The sequence below is a fragment of the Dermacentor albipictus genome, unplaced genomic scaffold, assembly GCF_038994185.2.
Source record: "Dermacentor albipictus isolate Rhodes 1998 colony unplaced genomic scaffold, USDA_Dalb.pri_finalv2 scaffold_28, whole genome shotgun sequence".
In the NCBI taxonomy this organism is placed as follows: Eukaryota; Metazoa; Arthropoda; class Arachnida; order Ixodida; family Ixodidae; genus Dermacentor; species Dermacentor albipictus.
This window is the reverse complement of record NW_027225582.1, coordinates 2,298,623-2,325,544: the sequence shown is the minus strand read 5'-3', so window position 1 is coordinate 2,325,544 and position 26,922 is coordinate 2,298,623. Positions and strand designations below refer to the sequence as shown.

Sequence of the window (26,922 nt, the reverse complement as noted above, 5' to 3'; positions counted from 1 at the left end):
ACTGTTCAAGTGTCGAAAATTGATTTTTGCAGAACTTAAAGGCAATGCAGCTGAAAAAGAAACACCCACGGCAAGGATTCCACAATCCAGAGTAGTCCATCTGGGAGTTGCTGTCCTGATTTGAATTTGTTATAGTCGATGATCATCCATTGTTTGCTGTTGCTGCACACACAAAAAAAATTACAGAAAACACAACTGCAATTAAATCGCAAAAGCCATCAGTCTTCGAGCAAAGCATAGAATATGCGTGGTTTCCTTCGCATGAATACATTATCGTAATTTAGAGTCTTAGCTCTGATGTGCACGGCAAGTACGGTAATACCGTAACGGCCGAGGCGTGCGCATGCGTGCACTTTACGGTCTGGGAAGTCTTTCCGTATGGTATACTGGACAGTGATGAGGATATATATTCCGTAGCTGTATGAGAAGCTTGATTGGCTCAACCAAGACCAGTCAAACTCGGCAAGAAAATGGCGTCAGCCGGACGGCTCTTTCGAGGCTACCGAATTATAACACGCTCAGCTTATTCCCCCATTGCGCTTGCTGCAGCCTATATAAGCCACGCCAGTAACGAAAAACACACAAAAATTTCCCTGGCGACATATGGCGATGGTAATGCGCTAGCATTGAATCAACAGCGACTCAAGGTATTGCCGACGTCGAAACGAGTTTTGTATGAGGCGCGCATTGAAGCGGGATCCCTCTTTTGCGCTCCCCTAAGAATACTCGGCGTTATGCCGTCTTCGAAATGCATTGCGCGGTGGTGCGTGCGAACTAGAGTGTACTTGACAGTGGTCGCGTGGGCTGAACGGCACTCTCCTGCTGAGGCGCCACGTGTGAAAAAATTGTGCGAGGGCGCTGCGATCATACGTTGTACACATACGTTGGTTACAAACGTGGGCACAGACACTACGTCGCTTCGACTTAGTGCTGAATTGAATCATCATCATCATCAGCCTGGTTACGCCCACTGCAGGGCAAAGGCCTCTCCCATACTTCTCCAACAACCCCGGTCATGTACTAATTGTGGCCATGTTGTCCCTGCAAACGTCTTAATGTCATCCGCCCACCTAACTTTCTGCCGCCCCCTGCTACGCTTCCCTTCCCTTGGAATCCAGTCCGTAACCCTTAATGACTATCCGTTATCTTCCCTCCTCATTACATGTCCTGCCCCTGCCCCATTTCTTTTTCTTGATTTCAACTAAGATGTCATTAACTCGCGTTTGTTCCCTCACCCAATCTGCTCTTTTCTTATCCCTTAGCGTTACACCCATCATTCATCTTTCCATAGCTCGTTGCATCGTCCTCAATTTGAGTAGAGCCCTTTTCGTAAGCCACCAGGTTTCTGCCCCGTAGGTGAGTACTTGTAAGACGCAGCTGTTATACACTTTTCTCTTGAGGAATAATGGCAACCTGCTGTTCATGATTTGAGAATGTCTGCCAAACGCACCCCAGCCCATTCTTATTCTACTGATTATTTTAGTCTCTTGATCCGGAAACGCGGTCACTAACTGCCCTAAGTATAGTCGGATACAACTTTAGAAAAAAAGGGAGTGTTTACTCCTCCAACGCGGATGCACACGAGCATCCACCAATGGGCGCGCACTCTGGACTGACGTCATGAGCCGGACAGCCAGTGACCCCGCCGATGGAGAAAACGGCCGCCCGCGCTTCGAACTGGGCCAAGCCGCGTCAGCTGTGTGCTTCAGCGATAAATGCATTGTTTTATATAAGTACTTTATCAATAGCAAGTGATTCACTTTAAGCTTGGAAAACGAGTAGTAGATAGGCCGTGTACATGCGAACCAGCGCAAAAGCCATGCAGAGCTGCTCTTTCTACTTTTGTCACGTGTAATGAAGAGTAAAGAGCAGACGATGGGCAGCATTGTAGAAGGCACGGGGTTATTTTTCTGTCGCTATGCGTCATGTGCTGTAGCACATGAGAGCTCTACTAAACCAGTCATCAAAATACAAAAGTCTTTATTTATACCGAGTATTGTGCGTTTCAGGAGCACAATTTTTTGAGCGGGGCTATTTTAGTCGCGGAGGCAATCGGCTGTCGCGCTTCGGTCATCTGGGCGGGGCCTCCACTTTTTTCTAAAGTTGTATCCGACTATAGATGTATTCCCTTACCACTTCCAGTGCCTCGCTACCTATCGTAAACTTCTGTTCTCTACCGAGACTGTTAAACATTACTTTAGTTTTCTGCGGATTAATTTTTAGACCCACGCTTCTGCTTTGCTTCTCCAGATCAGTAAGCATGCATTGTAGTTGGTCCCCTGAGTTACTAAGCAAGGCAATATCACCAGCGAATCGCAAGTTACTAAAGTATCCTTCATTAACTCTTATCCCCAATTCTTCTCAATCCAATTCTCTGAATACCTCCTGTAAACATGCTGTGAATAGCATTGGAGAGATCGTATCTCCCAGCCTGACGCCTTTCTTCATTGGGATTCTGTTGCTTTCTGTATGGAGGACTACGGTGGCTGAATTGAAACTACGTATTTATTGACTGTACCCTCAAGGGCTCTACAGCAGTTCAGAGGGGAGGGGCATAGAAAGAACACTTACAAATTTGATAAGGAGCCCGTTACATAAAACAGAAAACGCTGAAACACAGGAATGGAAGATAATGGCAGGTTGTCATAGGGTGCATGGAATGACATGGTGACACGCTGTTTATTGCGCAATGCATGCAACAGGTGCCAAAAACAAGGCAAAAAAATTTGAAAAGAAAGAGGCACCACTTTCTTTTGAGTTTTGTATTTCCTGATTTCGTTTTTCCTCTTAAGTAGTTTACTCATGGCAGGTTTCTTTTCCATTGCCGCCAACCATGAGATTATTTCGGCCTCTCTGACTGTCCGCTTGACGTTCTTGGTTGCTGTGTTGCTCACACTGCAGGCCGCATACTTACTGGCAAACTTCCTAGTTCTTTGCCTCCACTGTGAATCAATTTTTTTTTTCTGTAAGGATAGCTCAACACTGTCCCAGGCCATTTACGTTCCTCCGTATTCTTCAGTTCACTGGATGGATGGATGGATGGATGTTATGAGCGTCCCCTTTGGAACGGGGCGGTGGGTTGCGCCACGAAGCTCTATACTGCCTAATATTCTGCCTAGGTTAAACAATGAAAAAAGACACAAAAAAACACTATGAACTACCACGCCCAAATTTTCTGATCCCCTATCGCGAACTGTGCCTTTGTACGTCTCCGTCTTTTGTCCTTTCCCTACTTTTCTTCCACCAATCCTCCAGTCGCCTCTTACTAATGTCTATTGCGGACATGTTTGCTTTACTACTGCTCCCTCTGAACCCAAGGGCTTCAAGGAGGCCAGTGGTGCCTAAATCGACCGCTGGGTAGACGTCTTCACATTCTAACGAAACATGCTCCATAGTTTCCCTAGCTTTACCGAAGCAAGCACATGCTTCTTCTTCCTTATATATCGGTGTATAGGGGAGAGTTCCGGAAAATTTCGACCACCTGGGGTTCTTTAACGTGCACTGACACCGCACACGGGCCTCTAGCATTTTGCCTCCATCGAAGTGCGACCGCCACTATCGAACCCGCGTCTTTCGGTTCAGCAGCCGAGCACCGTAACTACTGAGACACCGCGGCGGTCTTTTAGGCAAACATTTGTTCGCGTGCGCGTCCTGGTGCGTCCAGTACGGCACTAGTAAAGTGGATACTCTCTTTGGTTTACCACTTTGAAAAACAATTGGAAGAAAGTAAATACGAATTACACAAACGTATCATCTCGGCTGAAACCTCAAAACTCTTATAGAACCAGCACGGTTCAACAGATCCCATTTATCCGCGTAAGACTTCCTTTAAAACACGCCTCCCCCCCCCCCCCCCTGAAAAGCGTAACCTCAAATATAGTTCGAATACTCGCTCGTTACAAGTTTCTACGAATTGAGTAAGAAATACCCCTCTTCGTTTACACATCTCTAAGAGATATAAGTTCATCCGCACTTTCTAAGCACACGAGAGTTTGTGCTAACTATGCTAACCGACACTTGTCGGGGCGCCAAACTCGCTGCCTCTGGTCCCATCTTGTCGTGAATGTGGACTCGTCTGTGAAGACGACTTTTTTCCATTAGTCTTCAGTCCACTGTTCATGCTGCAGGGCAAAATCTAATCGCTTCTTTTTGTTTGCTGCACTCACTATGGGCTTTTGCGCCACTGTTCGGCTCTTGAGGCCTGCCGCGTAGAGGCGACACTTGATCGCCGTGTCAGAGACGCCCCCCAGCCTGAGGCTGTTCTTAATTTCTCGAGTGGTGGAGGTCAGGTTTGCAGCAGCCGCCGGAACAATGGTCATGTCTTCAGCTTCAGTGGTCACTCTTTGTCGGGCTTTACGGGGAGCATCCGCAATTCTTCCATCCTTCTTGTAAGCCTGGATGATTGTATTCACAGTTTTCAGCGGCCTTTTTGCCATCTCCAATATAACGCGTTGCGAATAGTTTTGTAGGCACAGATCTACAATGCGTCATCTTTCTTTTTCCAGTACCCGCAACATGGCTAGTTACCGAAAGTGCACCGGGGAAATGAAATTATCCTTCACTGTTACAACGTTTTTATTGCCGAATCGCCATGGCAATCAGCAACCAAACAAAATGCAATTAATCATGCAAGTCGACAGAATTGCGTTTAATGGAAACACCTCTGTCTTTCGATTTGACGGGTCATCCCAGAATATTTAACTCGTGAGCGGCCAGTCACTCAGTTGAGCAGCCGTTAGCTGCACCGCATCAGCATATTAAGCAGAGATGGAGCAACATGACCTAAGCAAAAAAAAAAAAGGCTCGGTGGTAGATCGGGCTGACAACCATGGTCAGTTAAAAAGTAGACTGGCCCGACCACAGCAATCTGGCTTGGACCAGGCCTGCCTTTTGCAAATGGCCAGCCTGTTTGCGGGCCACCGGCATGCTGTCGGCAGACGACACTGAGCCGGCCTCATGACAGCCGGTTTCAATATCTTGGCCACGTTCGTCCAACACACGGACCGATGACTTCCCCACGACGGCAACAGCATCGCTTGTCCACGGCAAGCGTTCCTGTGCCGTATTCATGTTTGGGTTTTAGCCACTCATTCTAGACCCCCCTCCCTTACCCCATAAAAAAAAAAGAAAAGAAATCAATTCCTCCTACTCTCCAAATTTATCCGGTGCCAACCTCTATGGCGTAACCCAGAGGCCATGTGTCACTTCAGGACGCATACCGCACAATTAACCAATTATTATGTGCTACAGAGAGTATGCATATGGCCTATCCCGAGGAAGTACTGAAATAAAATAAAAGCGAAAACGACTTCATTACCCAGCACGACGTTATTTAAGCTAAAAAATAGACATGTAGATGATAGATTTTCCATTCCAATTACCTATTCAAAATGGACAGAAACAGAATACGCATGTGGCGTGCATTGACTCCAAGCATTGACTCCAAGGAGAAGAAACAGACACACACAAAAAAAAAACGTTCGCGCCACATGCTTTACTGCACTTAATCAATGCAATCAAATAATTGACCGACGATTCCTCTAAATGAGAATGCGACTTCTCGCACCAGGTTGCCGTCAAAGGACCGGCACCGCTTCGGTGATTTTACCCAAACTGTGACAACAAAAATGAATTTTATTTTTTTATAGGGTCTAGAAAGATGAAAATGGTGGAGTAATATTAATTGCCACCAAATCAGTTGCTATGCCGGGGAGAGCACTTTCCTACATCGCGTAAAACGTTCCATGCACCCCTACCAGCGACATTAACGGGTCAATAAGGGAGTCGCGAAGCAGTGGATGTCACTTCGTAGTTGCTGTCGAAGTAATAATATTGCCGTCCTTAATTGTAAAATTTATGGCAAACATGACGATGTATGATTGAATAATCGTTCTCTAACTTTCTGTGAGATTTTTTGCGGGTATCGGTCGTTTTCTGAAGTCGATTAAGCAAATAGAATCGAATTGAATTATGGGGTTTTACGTGCCAAAACCACTTTCTGATTACGAGGCACGCCGTAGTGGAGGACTCCGGAAATTGCGACTATCTGGCTTCATTAACGTGCACCTAAATCTAAGTACACAAGTGTTTTCGCATTTCGCCCCCATCGAAACGCGGCTGCCATGGCCGGAATTCGATCCCGCGACCTCGTGCTCAGCAGCCTAACACCATAGCCACTGAGCAACCACGGCGGGTAATTAAGCAAATTCGTTCTAGCATCAGGACATGCGCGAAACGGCGCGCTAGGCTCAGCACGTGATGACTCCAACCAAGAAGAGCACGCCTAATAGGTTTCTCGGTAAGCACTACGCCAAGTGCTGTGAGAGAAAAATAAAATGGCGCCAGCCTAATAAAGAGTGCGAAAAATGACTGGATTTTTACCCTCAGCACTTATGAAAAAAATGATAAGTGATTTATGTGGTGAGACGCTTGTTTCTGTTCATGCACATTGCCTAAGCGGGCTGTTCGCAAGCTGTAGACAAAACCAGCCGGAGTGAGGCGCGCCTTCCTGCAACGCCTCCTCGGTCGCTCAGTCACTTGGGTCTAGCGAACTGTACTTACAGCAAAGCCAGAGTGGCGCGCTCCAGCGCTCTAGCAGACGACGCGAAGCGCCTCCCCGAGGTCCGTGTGCGCCTGCGCCGTTTCGCTTCGATGCGCCGCCGCGCCGGACGCACTGGCGCCCCGCGGAGCGCGGCCATACGCGGCCACAGTGAGTCGTGTTCACCCTAAGAGTGGACGGCCTTGTACATCAACACTGACCACACCAATTGGAATGTCATTCTACCATTCGTCACCTTCGCATACAACATGGTCGTCCAACGCACTACGGCGTACTCGCCCTTTTTCCTTGTGTATGGTCGCCAACCGCTCACTATCCTTCACGTTTCTTTCTTCGGTGTCCCCGTGCCTTCGTCCACATCAGTGTGTGAGCAGTTCGTTTCGCTCATTGCCCGGTGTCGCCAACGTGCCCGCCTCAACAACGACGCCAGTCAGCAAGACGGTAAAATTCGCTATGATGCATCTATCTCACCGAGTGGTTTCCTTCAACCCTGGAGACGAAGTGTTACTGTGGACCCCAGTTCGCACTCCTGGATTGTTTTATCCCGTTTTATCGGGCCCTACATTGTTCGGGAACAGGCTTCGCCAGTTGACAATCGTGTCACTCCAGTTGTTCCGCCTTTAAACGCGGCCGCTTCCACGCGCGGGGGAAATTGTGTGAGCATTATATTACCCCTTCACCTTTTTCATCTGTATATATTCATCATCATTGGTAGCGTCATCGTCTACAGCGCGCGACCTGCGAAATAAACCGTTTAGGCTTAACAGCTGTCTCGCAATATATATCATCATAATCATCATCATTAGCCTGGTTACGCCCACTGCAGAGCAAAGGCCATACTTCTCCAACTACCCCGGTCATGTACTAATTGTGCCCATGTTGTCCTTGCAAACTTCCTAATCTCATCTGCCCACCTAACTTCCTGCCGCCCCCTGCTACGCTTCCCTTCCCTTGGTATCCAGTCCTCAACCCTTAATGACCAACGGTTATCTTCCCTTTTCATTACATGTCCTGCCCATACCCATTTCTTTTTCTTGATTTCAACTAAGATGTCATTAACTCGCGTTTGTTCTCTAACCCAATCGGCTCTTTTCTTATCCCTTAACGTTTCATCTACGATTCTTCTTTCCATAGCTCGTTGCGTCGTCCTCAATTTAAGTAGAACCCTTTTCGTAAGCCTACACGTTTCTGCCCCGTACATGAGTACTGGTAAGACACAGCTGTTATCAACTTTTCTCTTGAGGGATAATGGCAACCTACTGTTCATGATCTGAGAATGCCTGCCCAACGCACCCCAGCTCATCCTTATCCTTCTGATTATTTCAGTCTCATGAGCCGAATCTGCGGTCACTACCTGACCTAAGTAGATGTATTTCCTTACCAATGCAGTGCCTCGCTACCTATCGTAAACTGCTGTTCCCTTCCGAGACTGTTAAGCATTACTTTAGTTTTCTGCAGATTAATTTGTAGACCCACCCTTCTAGTTACCTCTCCAGGTCAGTGAGCATGCATTGCAGTTGGTCCTTTGAGTATCTAAGCAAGGCAATATCATCAGGGAATCGCCAGTTACTAAGGTATTCTCCGTTAACTCTTATCCCCGATTCTTCCTTAACCAGGTCACTGAATACCTCCTGTAAACACGTTGTGAATAGCATTGGGGAGATGGTATCTTCCTGCCTGACGCCTTTCTTTATTGGGATTTTGTTGCTTTCTTTATGGATTACTACGGTGGCTGTGGAGCCGCTATAGATATCTTTCAGTATTTTTACATACGGCTCGTCTACACCCTGATTCCGTCATGCCTCCATGAGAGAGAGAGAGAGAAACAACTTTATTGAGCCGAGCTCGACATTTTCTTAGACGCCGTCGATGGAAGTGGTTCCCTCTTCACGGGACCCATACGCTTCCCTAGCCGCCTGGCCCCTGGAGATCAGGACGAGCTGGTCTTCCAGGGCGGTGCTGGTTAGCAAGGTCTCCCATCGCTCGGTAAGGGTGGATGAGGGATGGGGTAGGGTAGCGGGGCAGTTAAGAGGGGGGGGGGGGGATCGCCTAGATGAAATCGCATACTCCAATGACGTGTTGGAGCGTGCCTAAATGAGTTTTGCAGAAGTTACAATCCTTCTCGAACCTTTCCGGGTACATCTTCATGACCTCTGAGATTTCGACTGAATCAAACGCTTTCTCGTAATCAATGAAAGCTACATATAAGGGTTGGTTATATTACGCACATTTCTCTATCACCTGATTGATAGTGTGAATATGGTCTATAGTTGAGTAGCCTTTACGGAATCCTGCCTGGTCCTTTGGTTGACGGAAGTCTAAGGTGCTCCTGATTCTATTTGCAATTACCTTAGTAAATACTTTGTAGGCAACGGACAGTCTATAATTTTTCAAGTCCTTGGCGTCCCTTTATGAATTAGGATTATGTTAGCGTTCTTCCAAGATTCCGGTACGCTCGAGTCATGAGGCATTGCGTATACAGGGTGGCCAGTTTTTCTAGAACAATCTGCCCACCATCCATCAACAAAGTTGCTGTTACGTGATCCTGCCCAGCTGCCTTCCCCCTTTGCATAGCACCCAAGGCATTCTTTACTTCTTCCGGCATTACTTGTGGGATTTCAAATTCCTCTAGACTATTCTCTCTTCCATTATCGTCGTGGGTGCCGCTGATACCGTATAAATCTCTATAGAACACCTCGTCCACTTGAACGATCTCATCCATATTAGTAATGATATTGCCGGCTTTGTCTCTTCACGCATACCACTGATTCTTGCCTATTCCTAGTTTCTTCTTGACTGCTTTTAGGCTTCCCCTGTTCCTGAGAGCATGTTCAATTCTATACATATTATACTTCCTCATATTATACTTCCTGTCTTACGCTTGTTGATTAACTTGAAAAGTTCTGGCAGTTATATTCTAGCTGTATGGTTAGACGCTTTTATGCGTTGGCGTTTCTTGATCAGATCTTTTGTCTCCTGCGATAGCTTACTGGCATCCTGTCTAACTGAGTTACCACCGACTTCTATTGCACATTCCTTAATGATACCCATAAGATTGTCGTTCCTATCTTGAACAATAAGATCCTCTTCCTGAGTTAAGGCCGAATACCTGTTCTGTAGCTTAATCCGGAATTACTCTATTTTCCCTCTTACCGCTATCTCATTGATCGGCTTCTTACGCACCAGTTTTGTTCCGTTCCCACCTCAAGTCTAGGCTAGTCTAGTTCTTAACATCGTATGGTCAGTGCAGCGCACCTTGCCGCTCACGTCCACATCTTGTGTGATGCCAGGGTTAGCGCAGAGTATAAAGTCTATTACATTTTTGTCTCGCCATTCGGGCTCCTCCACATCCACTTTCCGCAATATATATATATATATATATATATATATATATACATATATATGGATTACTTACACGGTATGTTCCGAACATCTTTTGAACGCGAAAAGCTTTTTGGGTGGGTGAGGGTCGTTTGAATTTCACTAAAGGCTAGAAACCATGTGCGAAACAAGATCTGCCAAAAAGTAAGCCGTGTCGTGCACTTTATCCATAATTCGCGCTTTTGCGTTGTCTGACCATTTTTCTTTCATTAAATAACAGTTCTACAAAATAATTTCACGTTCTTTAACATCTAAACCCGAGCTAAAAATACACAAATTGTAGCGCTTCTGGCAAATTAAAAAAAAGTGGTTGCGGAAGAAAACCGGGCATTACCGTCAAAGAATTGTCCGTGAAACGTACTTTCTAAAACGATCTAAAAAGAAGCCTGACTATGACACACACGCTTTTTTAGTCTATGTTCGGACGTTGATAACGCACTAAAGTGGTTCATGAAATAATGCGCCGAAAAGCGGGTATAATTGCGAAGCTTAACTACGTTTGCCGCGGAAATTGTAATCAATGTAATCTGCGTTTTCAGCGAAAAAAATAGTTTTTGAATTTGAGTCTGAAGTTTGCAGTATGTTGGTTCGCCTGTCGACTTCGCCTCATATCATATTATCGGGAAAAGCAAACCATGCTGGTTCAGGTGGAGGTGCGTGAGGAGAGAAATAAAAACCGTGTTCACTCAGAAGTTCGTAAGAAATTGAACACCGAATATAAGCGTACTTAAAGTAGATCTACATTGCGCGGTTCCGTGCTTCTGAAATTACACAAATGGGCTGCTTACGCGTGAAGTGGTAGAGCTGGCCACGAATCGCTCTCATGAGCGTGAACAGGGAGCACCACTTGCACGACGCACGTTATTCAGTCACCGTGAAACCAGCGAAAAGAGACGAATACATTTGGTAAACATTGTTGATAGGCAGCTATACTGAGCGGGTTTCACTAGTTCCGTGATGTCTCTAGTATTATTCAAGCTGTAAGGGGCCAGATAGACAGTAGTTGACAAAGTTTTTCTTGGGACACGCTGCACAAAGCAGTTGTGATGTCAAGCTTGAAGAAACCAATAAGTACAGCTGTCCACTCTTGGAAACACTGTGGTACCTAAGTCAATGATATTATTATATTTTTCAATGTCTTTTTTATCGCGTTGATATACGTGGTGTTTATTCTTAAGTTTAAGGATGTAAAAAATAGCCTGTTGCAGAGAAAAAATTTCTAGTCCTTGAGTAGGATTAGTCAGAAAAGCGGAGTTCCTTGCGCGAGAAATGAACACATATTAAACAAACTAACTAAGTTGACTAATTATCTTCCTAAATAGTTACTTTACAGCCCATACTCTATTATAAATTGTAGCTGGTGAGTTTACAAGGCCAATCCACTTGGAATCAATTTTCTGAATGACACTAGTTTCAAGATATGTGCCATTAAACTCGCCGTGGTAATGTACTGTTGTTACACCTTAATTTTTTGCCAAAACCCTCTTTTATGCATTGCGGCACAAAAGCAACTGGAACCCCGCATACTTGGTCGCACATTTCGGGAAATAGTTTCTCGAAGCTGTTGTCATCCAGGAAATTCATTTCACGTGGACACGTTCTGCAAGCTCACCGTTTATGATTTGTAAATTGCAATATACCCTGTAAAGTAATTAATAAGTTAATTAATGTTTGTTCATTTGTTGAATATGTGTTTTGGTTTTTGTGTTAGTAATGTCCGTCCCTCTAAATAATCCTGCTCAAGGAGAAAAATTACGCTATCTGGCACAGGCAGTCTTTAAAATTTACGTAAAACTGACAGACCATCCGCCCGTATAATATACAAAGAATATAGTACGAAAAAGTTAGTTAGGTAAATGGGAGTTAATGGCGCAAATGCGGCTGAGGCTATGCTGCGCCAAACACGAGGTGTTTTAAAATACAGTTTATAAAGTGAAAGACTGTGTTAATAATCTATATTTTATGTAAAAATCCAGTGTCGTCAAAAAATTTACGGACGTCACAAAATGGGACTAGTGGATCATCGCCCAAAATTAGAGCAGGGTGTAACGGTATGTGTTGTTCATATAATTTTTTCAAGAGTGCTCGTCTGTGTGTTTCAATCTGCGTACATGTGAGTAATATGTGCATAACTGTTAGTGGCTGTTGACATTTCTCGCATGTTGGTGTGTCTTCTTTCCTAAGTAGGTAATTGTGTGTGATGTGTGTGTGCCCGATGCGTAGTCGGCACAAAACTGCTTCGATGAACCGCTCCTGATGATAGCATGACTTCCACTCCCCAACTATGGGTTTCGTGAGATGTAGCTTGTTGTCAGAACAACGGTCCCATTCGCGTTGCCATTTTACCGTTAAGGCTTTTCTGATTGCGCGGATGCTATCTTTGTATGGGAGTGTTGTGTTTGTAATGTCTTCGTGTGCTGCCATCAATGCATATGTATCAGCTGCTTCGTTACCCGGTATCCCAACATGGCTTGGGACCCAGCAGAAACCAATTGACCTCCCGTATTCATTAAAAGCCACCATGTTTAAAATGTCTCCAATCAGGGGTTCACACTCAGATTTCAGATGTAGTGCCTTCAGTGTGCTTAAAGAATCTGTGTATAAGACTGCATTTGTGTGTTTATCAGCGATAATTTTTTTCACTACAACCCATATGGCGAAAACTTCGGCCGTGAAAACAGAGGCGTGTTGTGGCAATCGAACACTTTTTCCCCAATTTTCCGTTATGACCCCCCCACCCACGTGTCCTTTCGTTTTGGAGCCGTCAGTGTAATATTGCACGTTATTTTTATATTTCTCCTGAAGTTCACGGAATTCTTGTGTAATAAGTTCGCGTGGGGTGTCTTTCTTCTTTAAATGTGTCAATGTCCAGTCACATAACGGTTCAAAATCGCACCATGGGGGCAAACGCTGTGGCTTTCTGGCAACCTCGAGGACTTCGCAAGGAATGTCATAATCCCGGACATATTCCTCATATCGCAGGACAAGCGGTTTGATCATGTTCGGTTTATTTGTATAGTGTAGGCGTGAGATGCATTGTGTGAGGATGTTGTAACATATGTGTTGTGGTGATGACTGAATTCTTAGTACGTAGGAAAAAGTGAGGAATGCTCTGCGGTGCTGTAAGGAGGGTTCATTACACTCTACCTATAAACTTGGAATAGGTGAAGTTCGGTAGGCACCGCTTGCCAGTCGCAGTCCAAGGTTATGTACCGGGTCAAGTTGTTGGATGTAGGACTGTCTGGCTGAGCCGTAAACCACGGTGCCGTATTCTAAAAGGCTACGCACAAGAGACCGGTAGACACGTAAAAGGCATGTTCGGTCGGAACCCCAGTGCTTATGAGACAGAATTTTAAGGATATTTAGAGCTTTATTTGCTTTAATCTTCAGTGCTTTTATGTGAGTTAGGAAGTTAAGTTTGGTGTCAAAGGTTACACCTAAAAACTTATGGTCTTGTTTCACCGGCAGTATGGTGTCATTCAATTTTAGGACTGGATCGCTGTGTAGCCCTCGTTTCTGAGAGAACAAAACAGTAACTGTTTTCTGTGTGGAGAAACGGAAACCATTTTTGTTAGCCCATTGTGTAAGTTTATTAATTGTTATCTGGAGCTGCCTCTCACAGGTTAGCAAATTTGAGGCACGGCAAGCCACTTGGAGATCGTCTACGTATAAGGAGTGCATAAGAGACGACGGTATGATCTTATTAACTGTATTAATTTTTACTATAAAAAGTGTCGTGCTGAGAACACAGCCTTGTGGAACACCATTTTCCTGTTTAAAAGTATGAGATAGTACTGAGCCCAGACGTACCTGAAATGTTCTATTACTCATAAAATCAGCTAGGCAGTTCAGCATTTTACCCCGGATGCCGAGGTCAGCCAGGTCTTTTAAAATTCCATAACTCCATGTGGTATCGTAGGCTTTTTCTAAATCGAAGAAAACTGTTAGACAGTGTTGTTTGTGTAAAAATGCATATCGAATTTCATTTTCTAGACGGACAAGATGGTCAGTGGTTGAACAACCCTTTTTATATCCACACTGATGGGGGTCAATAAGGTTTCTTGATTCTAAAATAAATGAAAGTCTTATGTTGATGATGCTTTCATATGATTTTGCCAAACAGCTCGTGAGGGCAATGGGTCTGTAGCTGCTTGCGGTTGTTGGAGATTTACCGGCTTTTAGAAACCGAACTACTATTGCTTTCTTCCACTCCTCGGGCATTATGCCAGATTCCCAGATTAAGTTAAAAAATTTAAGGAGAGCTTCTAGAGATGCCTGAGACAGATGAGCCAGCATGGCGTAGTGAATGCGGTCGTGACCTGGCGCTGTGTTTTTCCCTGCAGAAAGAACTCTGTTTATTTCTTGTTGTGTGAGAGGGGAATTGTATGGTTCATTTGATGCCCCAGTTGTGGGCAGCTTCTGTTTTTCAGCAGACTGTTTGTATTGTAAAAATTCCTTTGTATAATTCCCTGAACTGGATACATCACGAAAATGTTCTCCAAGTATATCTGCCTGTTCGTGTATTGTTGTTTGTGTGCCTGGACTTGTAAGTAACGGTATTGTGTAAGATGAGTACTGTCCTCTAAATTTCCTCACCTGGTCCCCCATTCGTTTCGATGTTACCATACTATTAATTGAGGAGATGTATCTTTGCCATGATGATTTTTCAGCATGTCTTCGAATGAAACGTGATTTGGCTTTGGCTCGTTTAAAGTTTACCAGGTTGCTATAGGTGGGGTACCTCCGTAGGATTCCCCAGGCCTTGTTTTGTTCTTTTTTAGCGTCGGTACACTCCTTCGTCCACCAGGGGTTTAGCTTTTTGTGCACTATGCCCGATGTCAGGGGTATGGCCTTTTCTGCCGCACAGATTATAACCTCGGTGATTTTTTTATTAAGTTCGTCAATACCAAGCCCTGGCGAAAAGACAGTTTCCACTTTCGCGTTTTCCATAAAAACGTGCCAGTCAGCAAGCTGCATTTTCCATCGGCGTGGTCTTGTTACTAATGTTTGTGGTGATGGTAGTAGTTTGATGAGAGCGGGTAAGTGATCGCTACCATATGAGTTGTCGAGAGCTTCCCATTTAAAATCAGTAAAAAGAGAGGGCGAACAAAGAGCTAAATCTAAACAACTAAATGTGCGGGAAGTCGGTGAGAAGTAAGTTGGCGCACCTGAATTTAAAAGACAGATATCGTTTGACAGAACAAAATCTTCAACGAGCTGCCCTCTTTGGTCAGTTTTGACACTGCCCCAAAGAGTACAATGAGCGTTAAAATCTCCTACCATGACAAACGGCTCCGGTAACTGATCTGTTAGATTTTCTAAGTCTTTGATAGTAAAATGTGTGTGGGGTGGAATATATAGTGAGCAAATGGTGATTGTTTTGTAGGATAGAATGGTGACAGCTACGGCCTCTAAAGATGTATTTAATGAGACATTTCGGGTAGGAGTGCCGCCCTGCACGACTATAGCCACTCCACCTGACAACCGGTGGGAACAATCGCGGTCCTTTCGGACAACGGTGAAGCCTTTAAGGAATTGAGTGTGCTTAGGGCCTAAGTTTGTTTCCTGTAGGCAAAATGCGACTGGTGAAAACTTATTTGTTATGTCTTTTATGTCGCCTAAATTGCGAATCAGTCCTCTACAATTCCAATGCACGATAAAAGCCATAATGGCAGAATTGAGAATGGTAATTTAGATATATGTGCTAAGTAACTGTAGGTGACATTTGTTAGTTGGAATGTACTATTGGAAGAACGGTAACCATTCAGGTTACCGGTCCCTTTGTTCGCGTAGTTATTGTGAGCTTGTCTTTCTTAGTGCGCTCCAGAGAGCGCTGATGTTTTGGCGTCGATGACGCCGGAGTTTTGGTGTCGACATCGATAACCTTCTCCGAGGCGCTGGATGATCGAGAACCGGGCGCTGAGACGCGCGTCTCAGGCCTGGGAGTTCGATTTAGCCTGGGGCCCTGTGGGACCGGGGTCTGCAGGCCCGTCTGTGATGATGATGATGATGGAGCAGCACTGGCTGCTGCCACCAAGGGGACGGATGGAGTTACTATTGGGCCACTGACTGCGGTCCCTGTAGACTCCGTAGACCACTGCGGTGCTGTCCCCTGCCGCACCGCACTGGCGTAGGTTGTTAGAGGTAGGTGTGCTAGTTTTTTTCTTGCTTCATGAAAGGAAATCTTCTCTTTCACTGTGATTGCAATTATTTTTTTCTCTTTCTTCCAGCAAGGACAAGATCGTGAATATGCTGGATGCTCTCCTTTGCAGTTTGTACAGTGTGGAGCAGCGTTGCAGTTCTCCGATTGATGGTCATTGGCACTACACTTTGCACATGTCGATTTACCTCTGCATGATTGCGATGCATATCCGAATCTCTGGCACTTGAAACACCGCCTCGGGTTCGGGATATAGGGTCTTACGTTGATCTTAAGATAGCCTGAATCAAGTGTAGTAGGTACAATACTGGTGCCAAAGGTAAGTATAACGTGTTTGGTCGGGATTTGTTCGTCATTTCTTCGGAGAGTTATTCTTTGAACCTTGATTACATTTTGTTCTTGGAATCCTTCCAGGAGTTCTTCATCACTCAGGTTAAGGAAATCTTCTTCTGATATTACGCCTCTGCTTGTGTTAAGCGAACGGTGCGCTGAAATTGTGACTTTGATGTCTCCGACACAGGTGAGATCAGCGAGCTTTTCAACTTGATCTTTGGTTTTGAGTTCAAGGAGGAGGTCCCCACTTGACATCTTTGAAGCTTTGTATTGTTTTCCAATTTTTTCGATTAGGCATTTTGCTATTAGGAATGGCGATACTTTTCTCATTGGCAGAGATCCTTCACTGTGGATCACATGGTAGCGTGGGAACGTTTCTGCGTTGGTTTTCAAAGTGAAATCGAAGATTGCTTTGGTGCGCCCTCTTTTGTGAGGACGATCTGCAAGTGAGGGGAATGCATTTGCCATGTATTCTTAGAATATTCAGCGGCGATGGTAGCCACCCACCACCGAGCCCAACAAGGGGACGCTACGAGGTTAGGAACATACCTGTAGACGTCAGCTGTACAACGCCGCTATAACCTAATATATGTACCCAAGGCTGGGTAGATACACACGGTTAACCCTTGCTGCCTGGAAAATGAGAAGAAAATTGAAGTGAGTAGAAGACAGGAAAGATTCAAAGTGAGAGAGAAAGACGAAGAGTGGAGAGGGGGACAGGAAAAGGCAACTACCGATTTCCCCCGGGTGGGTCAGTCCGGGGGTGCTGTCTACGTGAAGCCGAGGCCAAAGGGGTGTGTTGCCTCCGCCGGGGGGCCTTAAAGGTACGAACACCCAGCATCGGCTCAACCCCCAGGATCCCCTTTTCCCCGGACACGGCTAAGCCACGCACGGTTAAACGCGGGAGGGTCCAACCCTCGTGTGCTCGGGTACGTGGTGTCGCAACACACCAAACGCCTGCTGACGCAGACGCCCCTGCGGGGTATAGTACGAAAAAAAAGGCCCAAAAGCAATATGCTGCAAATACGTGACCTATATTTTTAGGCAGCAAATTCAGTTGGCTTGTGTGTCCGCCCAACATGCTATGTGGTGAAATCGAAGCCCCAATCAAAATATTGCAATCGTGCAACACAAATAAAAAAGAACGTTTTCTCAGTGGAAACGCAAATTACTTCAATTAACATTTCCGTAATGAAAGTTGTTATGCTTCTCAATTATATCGTCTTTTCTGTCTATTTTTGCATGGATCACCTGAGTGTGTTAACTTCGGAACAAAGGCTACAATAGTATTTTTGCCAAAGTCATGCTTTATCTTAGAACCTGCGCGCAGCCCATCAGCGAAAATTAAATTTTGCGAGATGTCACGTTTCAGGAATAGTTATATAAAAGTATTTCCAGGTTTCCATTCATGACCGTCATTTGTGAAAATTTCCCTAGAACTCAATTTCTTGCGCACCTCTACCTCCTTGTTATTTGTGAAACCATTTTGTGAAACTGTTTTTTAAGGAAAGGACAATGTTCAGACAAAGCAAAAACCTAAATTTTCAAAGAATGCTCAAAACGGTCGATATCTGGTAAACCGTCGTTTCGCACCTCGTTTTGCAGCGTTGCGTAAAATTCATACAGCGCTCACGGGACCAAAAATCTTTTACGTTCTGTAATCTTTGGGAACATACTGTGCAAGTAATGCTTATATACCTTACGTTTTTTTGTTTTTTTTTAGAGAGAAGGATATTACTGGACTGCCATTGTTGAGACAGTTGTTCTGGAATGAATTACCCTTATAAATGGAAATGTACGGAAGGCGGCGCCTTGAAGCTTCATCCCGCGGGAAGCAGTGAAACGAACCAGAGACGACAGCCCCAGCGCTGTTATTGCATCGTGGAAGGGGCCATTTGTTGTGGGCACGTTGCTATCGGTATTCGACCGCTTCTCAGCCAACCGAGTGGGGCTGAATGTCTTGCGTTTCACAAGATAGCGATAACTCGACCTGCAACATGCGCTCTTCACTACAGCTCGGTTGTTCAGGCTCTCTCGAGCACTGGGTAAGATAGAGCATATATCTTCCAGTATGGGGTGTCAAGGCTGAAAGCAAGCGTGTTGGCTCCGATGTACGTTGACTCATTGAGTATCTCGGAGACACGCATACTGGCGAATGAAGCACGCTGTGGCCTGTGCGCAGCAGACGACAGAAGCGGGATAGCTCTTCGGCGGAATGATAGTACGCTTTGAGCCGGTTGCTTTATGTTTATTGAGGAGGAAAGCTTTTTCGTTTATCAAGAGCATTAGGTTCATAACTGGCATTTCAGTTTCTCAAGAAAAACGCGCATTTCGCGTCACGTTAAGAAAGCTAAACGTGTGTGTGTGTGTGTGTGTGTTTGTGTGTGTGTGTGTGTGAATTTTTTTTATTGCATTGAGGCCCGAAGGCTCGACTTCTTAAGCCCTGTGGGCCGCTCCCACGTTGGCACAGTCAGGCCAAGCCTTTCAGTGACATTATGGGCCCTCTGGACGGCCCAAAAACCTGAAACAATTGGCTTTGACTCCTTTTCTCCCAATGTGTCCATTCTTCAACGAAGTTGCGGAGAGTCGCGGGACACCCCGCCAGCATATGTCTGATTCCTATGGTGCCATTACAATCGTTGCATTCCATCTTAATCGCCCTCTCTGGATATATTTTATTAATGGTGTACGGTGTGGGATATGCTCCTGTTTGCAATAAGCGCAATGAGACTGCCTGAGCCTTGTTCAGTTTTGAATGTGGCAATTGGAATTGCCTGCGGGCTAAATAGTAATGTTTGTTAATGTCATTGTATGTTAATAAATGATCTCTAGAATCCCTGGCTTTATGGTGAACGGCTCGCTTGTGACTGTCACGGTTAGCAAATCCTCGTGCCAAATCATGAGCAACCTCAATGAGGTTTACCCTAGTCTCATCCACTTTCCCCATATGGGCAGGAAACCATCGGATTTCATTTCTCATAATCCCAATGTTTTCAAAAAGTTTAGCTGCAACTCCAGCTACGTAACCTTTATCAAAACACATTATAGCGCATTTCGAATCACTGTAAACGCAAGCCCACTTATTAATCCTGACGGCTAGAGCAATTGCCGCTTGTTCCGCCACCATGGGGTCCTTGGTAAAAATAGTGATAGCGTCTAGCTTGCACCTTCCCTTGATAATTTGAGACTATAGCCGTATATGCTTCTTTACCTTTCACCCAGGGAGCATCAACTATAGCTGCCAGTTGGTTCTGCTGCTCTATTTCCTGCAAGAGTGCTTTAGCTTTTGCCTTTCTCCTTTCGACATTATATTCTGGATGCATGTTTCTGGGGAGAGGGTTGGTTCTGATCTTGTTCCTAACGTCACTGCTTAATTCTACTACAGCCTCTATTGGGCTCCTTGATGTATTCAGTTCTGTACCTATTGCCTGTAATATGTTCCTGCCAGCTCGTGATTTTCTCAGCTTTCGTGTTACGCTAGCTGTTGGCCCTGGCGATTTCTTCCATTCTGTTGTGCAGCGCTAGACCCACGAGTTTGTCGGTTGCAGCGTTCCTAGGTATCCATAGGGCTACCTTAACGAGCTTCCTGAGCATCACATTAAGTTTGTTAAGTTGTGCCTGTTTGCATTTGAATAATCCAGCCACATAAGGGAAGTGACAGAGAGCAAAGGCGTGTATTAGCCTCAAAAGCGAAGCTGTGTATGTAGGCCCCTTAATAGCAAACTGCCCATTGCCGTGCGTCTACCACCGCATGCACACAAATGGAAGACGCGGTGCGACTAGCCTCTGCACCACAATGTTGAACTTCGGACGATGATGAGGCACCGTGGGGTTACATACCCATGTATGAGCAAAATGTGAACAAGGTGAATACAAGATCCAACGTTTCGACAAGTGGACTTGTCTTCTTCAAGGCGACCTATGCTTTCGTCGCCACAGTATATATAGGTTCGTTTCTTCTAAAGGGGAGAAGGTATGAAGCGGGAGGATGCGGAAACGAGGGAAAATGTGTTAGCGTGTCGAATTGAGAGTAAAGGAACGCTGTGTGCCCGGTCAAAGCCAGCCCCCCCCACCCCGGTTTGTCAACGCACGCGCGTTAGCCGGCGTGTCAAGGGCGTCTGACACGCCGGCTCACACACAAAAAAAGGGGGGGGGGGGCATACGCCAAGAAAGCAAACTAAGTATTGTTGCCTATAGCTTGAAGTTTAGCATAGCGAATAGATTCTAAAGCCCCCTTTGAAACGTTTATGCCTATTGGTTGCAATGTCTTGAACTTATGGATAAGGTATGATTATCTGTATTTTCTTTCTCGATCAGAACGGAAATTTGACTGTAAGATGTAGAGTTTAAGTTCATCAAAGTTATGACCTGGTTGGTTGAAATGCTCGGCGACGGCTTTGGGAAGCTTTTTAGCTGTGTCCGCGCGATGTCCGTTTAATCTGACGTTCACCGATTGTCTTATTTCACCGATATATTGTTTCTTACAGAAGGAACATTCAAGCATGTAACTCACATCCGAACTTGTACAAGTGAAGCTAGATTCGATTTCATGTGTATAACTATTTGCGGTGCTTTTAATTTTAATGTCACTTTGAAGGTGCCTGCAGGTTTTGCACCTAGGGTGACAACATGCTTTGATTACGGGGGAATGCTGTTGGCTGACTATAGCGTGCACTAACATGTCTTTAATGTTCTCGTTTCGGTGATAGGTAACCCTGGGTACATCCGGGAACGCTTTTCGCAGACGCCCGTTACTTGATAATATTGGGTGGTATTTTCTTAAGATGTTGTTTATATTTGGGGGTGCATTAGAATAAATTGTTATAAAGGCCGGCGGTCTGTCAGATTCTAATGTGGGCTGTCTCTTCGTCAATTCTGACTGTCTCTCCAATCTTGACGCGGCATCATAAGCTCTATTGAGAGCAACTTGGCGATAGTTCCTTTCTGCTAGCGTTGATTTAAGGTCATTTAGGTGGTGGATATAATCGTGGTCTTCGCTGCAGATTCTTTTTATACGTTTCGCTTGTCCGACAAAAATTCCTTGCTTGCAATGCCGCGGGTGATGACTGTTGTAGCCTAAATATTGCTGGCTATCTGTAGGTTCCTTCACTCTCAATTCGACACGCTAATACATTTTCCCTCGTTTCCGCATCCTCCCACCTCATACCCTCTCCCTTTTAGAAGAACCCAACCTATATATACTGTGGCGAGGAAAGCATACGTCGCCTTGAAGAAGACAAGTCTACTTGTCGAAACGTTGGCTCCTGCATTCAACTTGTTCACGTTTTGCTCATCCTCTTGAATTTCCATCTCCCGCATTCCCCATCTTTTCTCTGGATACCCATATATAGTTGCAAACCGCGGTACGACACCTTTTACTAATGAAGCCCGACACCTAGAACAGACACGCGTCTCACCGCATTCCGAGGACACACTCTGCTTCATCGTAGCTAAGGCGATGGCACGTTGGTAGACATCATGGAAGCGCTTGGAATGCCGACAAAGAGAGGGCGGTGCGCAGGTAGACATGACAGGCATGGGGCAATGTGTAGTATCTGTTCTTATCAGCTTGATATCTGATATGGATTTTAATTGGACCTAAGATATTAAACATACTTTTGCAAGTTTGCTGAGTTGTTAAAGCCTACTTCTTCTCGGCCGTGGGTAGGCCCGACATTGCATTGTCTTCGGGATCGGCCACGTATGGAGAGAAATTCCCGATCTACACGGCTCGCTAGACGCACGCATTTTTTCCCAGAGCCTAGCCACATACAGCTTCGCTGTAAAATGGCACAATATGCATAATAGCGCCCCTGGCGGGCATCGCCTGCGTGACGTATCCGACTACGCCTGCCGCTGCCTAGCACGCTATAAGACCGGGCTGTGTATCGAGCGCGATCATGACTTAATAAGCACGGTCAGTTTATGGTCGATCGATGGCGAGGTGCAAGCAGTCACGTCACTCATGGATGGACGTCTACTAAGGGCATGACAGTGGCGCTTTTCGGCTGTTCATTAGCGCTTTGCTGCATAAATCAGCCTGAATTAATTAGGTTATAAAAATTAGCGGCGTCAATTTCTTTATTTCTAGAAAGAGTAATTAGCTTCTCGGATGCCCAGCTGGAAGCCTTGCATTAGGGCCAATCGCATTGGTGTGGAATGTTAATAATCCAATTTACATAATTACTTGTGTAATTACTACATCAAATCATTTTCAAATGTGTGCTTCTGTGGTAAAAGTAATCTAAAGGAAATTATTTAATGATCTCAGCTTTCCTAATTGTCAGGGATTCTGAACGCCTTTTGTGAAAAATCCGGCACAGTTATCCGCTCAGTGCCGCCATCGGGCAGAACTGGTGTCACTGTTGTGAGTTCCTACGCAATCTCTATTACAGAGGATGTTTCCATTTCTCTTCCAGCGACAAAATTTGTAGAGAACCCACCATGGTTGCTTAGTGGCTATAGCTTCGCTCTGCTAGCCCAGGGTGCGGGATCAATGCCTCGCCGCGGCTTCCGCACTTCGATGGGGGCAAAATGCAACAACGCACGAGTACTGTGCATTGGGTACACTGCAAGAAACCGCAGGAGGTCATAATCTATCTGGAGCCCCCATCGGAAGCTTTTCTCGTGCTAAATCACATATAAAACTCAGCTACGCAAGGGTGGTCGCTGCACGCGAGCCACATTTTTAGCTCATTCTGGCATCTAGGGATAGTTTATAGAAACGAAAATTAAATTATGAAGTTTTACGTGCCAAAACCGCTTTCTGATTATGAGGCACGCTGTAGTGGAGGACTCCGGAAATTTCGACCACCTGGGGATCTTTAACGTGCACTTAAATCTAAGGACATAGGTGTTTTCGCATTTCGCCCCCATCGAAATGCGGCTGCCATGGCCGGGATTCAATCCCGCGACCTAGTGCTCAGCAGCCTAACACCATAGCCACTGAGCAACCACGGCGGGTAGTTTATGGAATATACGCAGTTCATATAAATATAAATCTCAAAATATTAAACTCCGTGACAATATCTAAGACAGGGCTGCACCTTCACGGTATATTTCCAGCTCAGTATAGTCAACCGTGCACAGGAACTAAAGATCGTGAAGATGATGAAAACATCGAGGAGCCTTTTGTCAAATATGACATACTCGATGTGAATTTTACTGCTTGAAAATAAAATGTTTGCTTACTTACTGTATAGTGGTTGTGGACAAGCTAAAACACCTAATTTATGTCGTAGTTCGTCCTTGCGAATATGGGACCGAATTCTGTAACGGTTCGCTTTCGAACCGGTTCTCTCTCACGAATGCCATTGGTCGGTGCTGCGTTGTCATCATCACTGCTGGGCATGACAACAAATCTTGTGGTCGTCACAGGTTGTGAATCACAACCTGTGTGACGACAAGCACACGACGACCAAAGAGGTTGTGAATGTGTGGTCGCGCGTGGTGGCGAGTATAACTTTGATGGTTGCTACGGAAACCGTGAACATCTGCTAGTCTCGCGCTGGCCGGCGCGACGAGAGCGGCGCCGATAGCGCCTTCTTTCGTTGTGTTGCTGGCGAGCATTGGCCAAAGATAACGACGTGACGAGAGACAACGGTGCGAGGCGTACGACGTGAGCGAAGGCGAGTTCCGAAGGAGGCATATTAGGCGCGCCGAATGCATGGATTTGCGACGAGCCGGAATATCGCGGACCACAAGATTTATGCTATCTTCGGCTGGTCGTTTCTGAGCGCTCTAGAGCGCTCTCGCGAGCGGCGTTGTCTTCGGCTGGTTGAAAGAGGGTGCGCGCCCTGCGTTCGGCTGGTTCTTCTCGATTGCTCTCCTCCATCTTGGAGCGCTCTGAGGCGCTCCGAGCCCTGTCGTCGGAGCAGTCATAGAGATTGAAACGTCATCGCAGCGCCGCGACGCTGCTGTTGGCGACGGCCCACCGTAACCTTGGCAACCTAGGCCACTGCATGCTGGCGGCTCGACGAATGCTCGTCCCGCCGGCACGTCCACCGGTTTTTCCGGCAGCGCCGGGAGCTTTGGATAGGCGAATCATCGGACGTTGGCAGTAGTAACGTGGTTTCGCATCGGAAATTTCCTCCTCCGAGGGTGAGTCGCACGTTCGGCTTGCGCGCTTGTCCTCTACCCTTGAGCTCGGGAAACGCGCGATCTACCCGACTCTGCTTCGGGGCATACAGGCGACCAGTCGAAGATACCATTAGTAGCAGTGACACCACCACGTAAGTGCTGCGCGCACTACGATTTCCTTTTCTTTTTCGTTTTATGCTACGGGTTGTTTTCAGCAGTGCGTCTGGAATGTAAAAGCTATCGGGTTGCCGCAACCGTCAGTCAGTCGCATCATTACCGCCGTCGCTAGGGTCATTACGGCTGAGAGAAAAGAAAAAGGATTGTCATATTTATCTACACGCTGCAGGAGAAAGCCGCAGTCAAGAACGCTCCCTCGACCGCGGCAAGAATCTCGAAGTTGTGGGATGTGTGGAAGGAACTCTCATCGCAATCATCCACCCTAACGAGTTCAGCCACAGCTAAACGAAATCCTATTAGAGCCATGGCCTACACACAGAGAAACCCTTTGATTTCTTGACGTACGGCGCACCACCTAGCGACAAAAAATAAATAAAGCAACTCAGATAAACTTAAACCACAAGCTGTCTGCGTCGGAAGCTCAGTTATTACTGGTAATTAAATGTACAAGTGTTGTATACAAAGCAATATTTTTTACCGAAATAGCAACATCCTTCAATTAAAATATCGTCCCCAAAGTAGAAACAAAAATGATGACGTGACCTTGCGACAGAATGCCGCTCGTTCATTGGTCTCCCTCGCACCGCGACATTACACTCTTTCTCCGAGTGACGTCACCTTGACGTAACAGCCAGACCAAACCGGTTCCAAAGCGAAGCGTTACAAAATACGGCCCCTGATGTTTCTCCATTACGCTATCGCCGGAATGCTGCTGCCGCCGCCATTATATAACGCGCGATCTCGAGCATAGCAGCACTACGCCATAGCCACTGTGCTACCGTGGTGGCCAAGGTAGATGTAGAAGCACATCCTTGGAAATACTGCCTCGTACGTACTCTTGGGAATTGGCCACTATCCCAGTAGGTCAAAGGTAGAAGAGAGACATAATGTGCCGACAAACATCGCTTCTTTCACAGCGCCGTGCGGAAAGAGGTTAAACGGACATCGCGCGTACACAGCCAAAAAGCTTCCCAAAGCCGTCGCCGAGCATTTCAACCAACCAGGTCATAATTTTGATGAACTTGAACTCGACATCATACAGTCAAATTTCCGTTCTGCGCGAAACACAAAATACAGGAGAATTATGCCCCATCCACAAATTCAAGACATTGCAACCAACGGGGAAGACGTTCCAAGGGAGCTTTCGAATCTATTCGCTATGCTACATTTCAAGCTATAGGCAACAGCATTTCATCGTCTTTCATTGGGCTGCTTAAGTTTTTGTTTTTTTCCTTTTCTTCCTCCCTTTCTCTTTCCCTTTCATTTATATATTTATTTCATTGTAGTATTCTTTTTCCACGAGCACCATTTTCTGCTGCTTCTTTTACTCTCTCTTTCAGAGAGGCGATAGCTCAGTAACCTCGAGCGGAGCAGATAATCTTCTGCCCCCTCCTGTCGTCTAGACCTCTTGCAAGAAAAAAAAAGCACATGGCCGGCTGATCCAAAGCGCTAACTTACATTTCTCCACCAGCGTTTAATAGTACAGCTTCCATTTTAATAGTACACCCTCGCCGCTAACACGCCCATGTTCCTTGCCTCGCCCACCCGCATTACCCCCTCTCCCCTTGAGAAGATCCCTACATATGGATGCTGTGCCGAGGAAATGTCGCCTTAAAAATGGTAAGTCCACTTGATCAAACGTTGGCTCCCGCGTTTATCTTGTCCTCATTTTGCTCATAATTTTGCAGGATTGGGTATTTAGCAAGATCAGCGTGGTGGAAACGGCGCATTGTTGTCCGAGCTTTGTGCTAGAAGCCATGATGAGAGCTAAAGAAACGATGGCGAATAAAGATCGGCTGAGGACGATATCTGTAGTTTCATGTTCTAAAAATAAGCGCAAATGAATACATCGTTAAGGTTTTATAATTCATTACTTCCTGTGCGAAGTCTCCATGACTTGGAAATGTTTTTAGCGAGAGCACCTTAGAGCGACTACAGCACTTGGAATAAACCATGGCAGTCAGACGCCAAAGTAGTTGCAGTACCGAGGAATTAATCTGACATAGGCAAGCAAATAGTGAAATACAACATGAGGCATTTCTTATTCATATCCCATAGCAATGGTATTCTTGGACATGAAACACTTCATAGATCAATCCTACCGTAGATTACTGAATTTCTTTCCATAACTTTTCGAGAAATACTTACTGTAGGGAAAGAGCAGCAAATAATAAAACAAAAAATCGCTAGAGCTTAACACAAGGCATCTTTTGATATACGCAAACTTTTCGCG

The 26,922-nt window shown here is 45.7% G+C and overlaps 1 protein-coding gene and 1 pseudogene across 1 annotated transcript in view; one reads left to right on the top strand and one right to left on the bottom strand.

Annotated features, from left to right (window-relative positions):
- LOC139052613 (putative phospholipase B-like 2) overlaps nt 1–26,922 on the bottom strand; it is a 218,882-nt gene that overhangs the window by 43,303 nt on the left and 148,657 nt on the right. Inside the window, exon 8 of the mRNA XM_070529684.1 lies at nt 70–162. Within this exon, the coding sequence (XP_070385785.1) occupies nt 70–162 (93 nt within the window). The remainder of the gene's footprint in view (nt 1–69; nt 163–26,922) is intronic.
- LOC139052647 (U2 spliceosomal RNA) lies at nt 21,961–22,139 on the top strand (annotated as a pseudogene).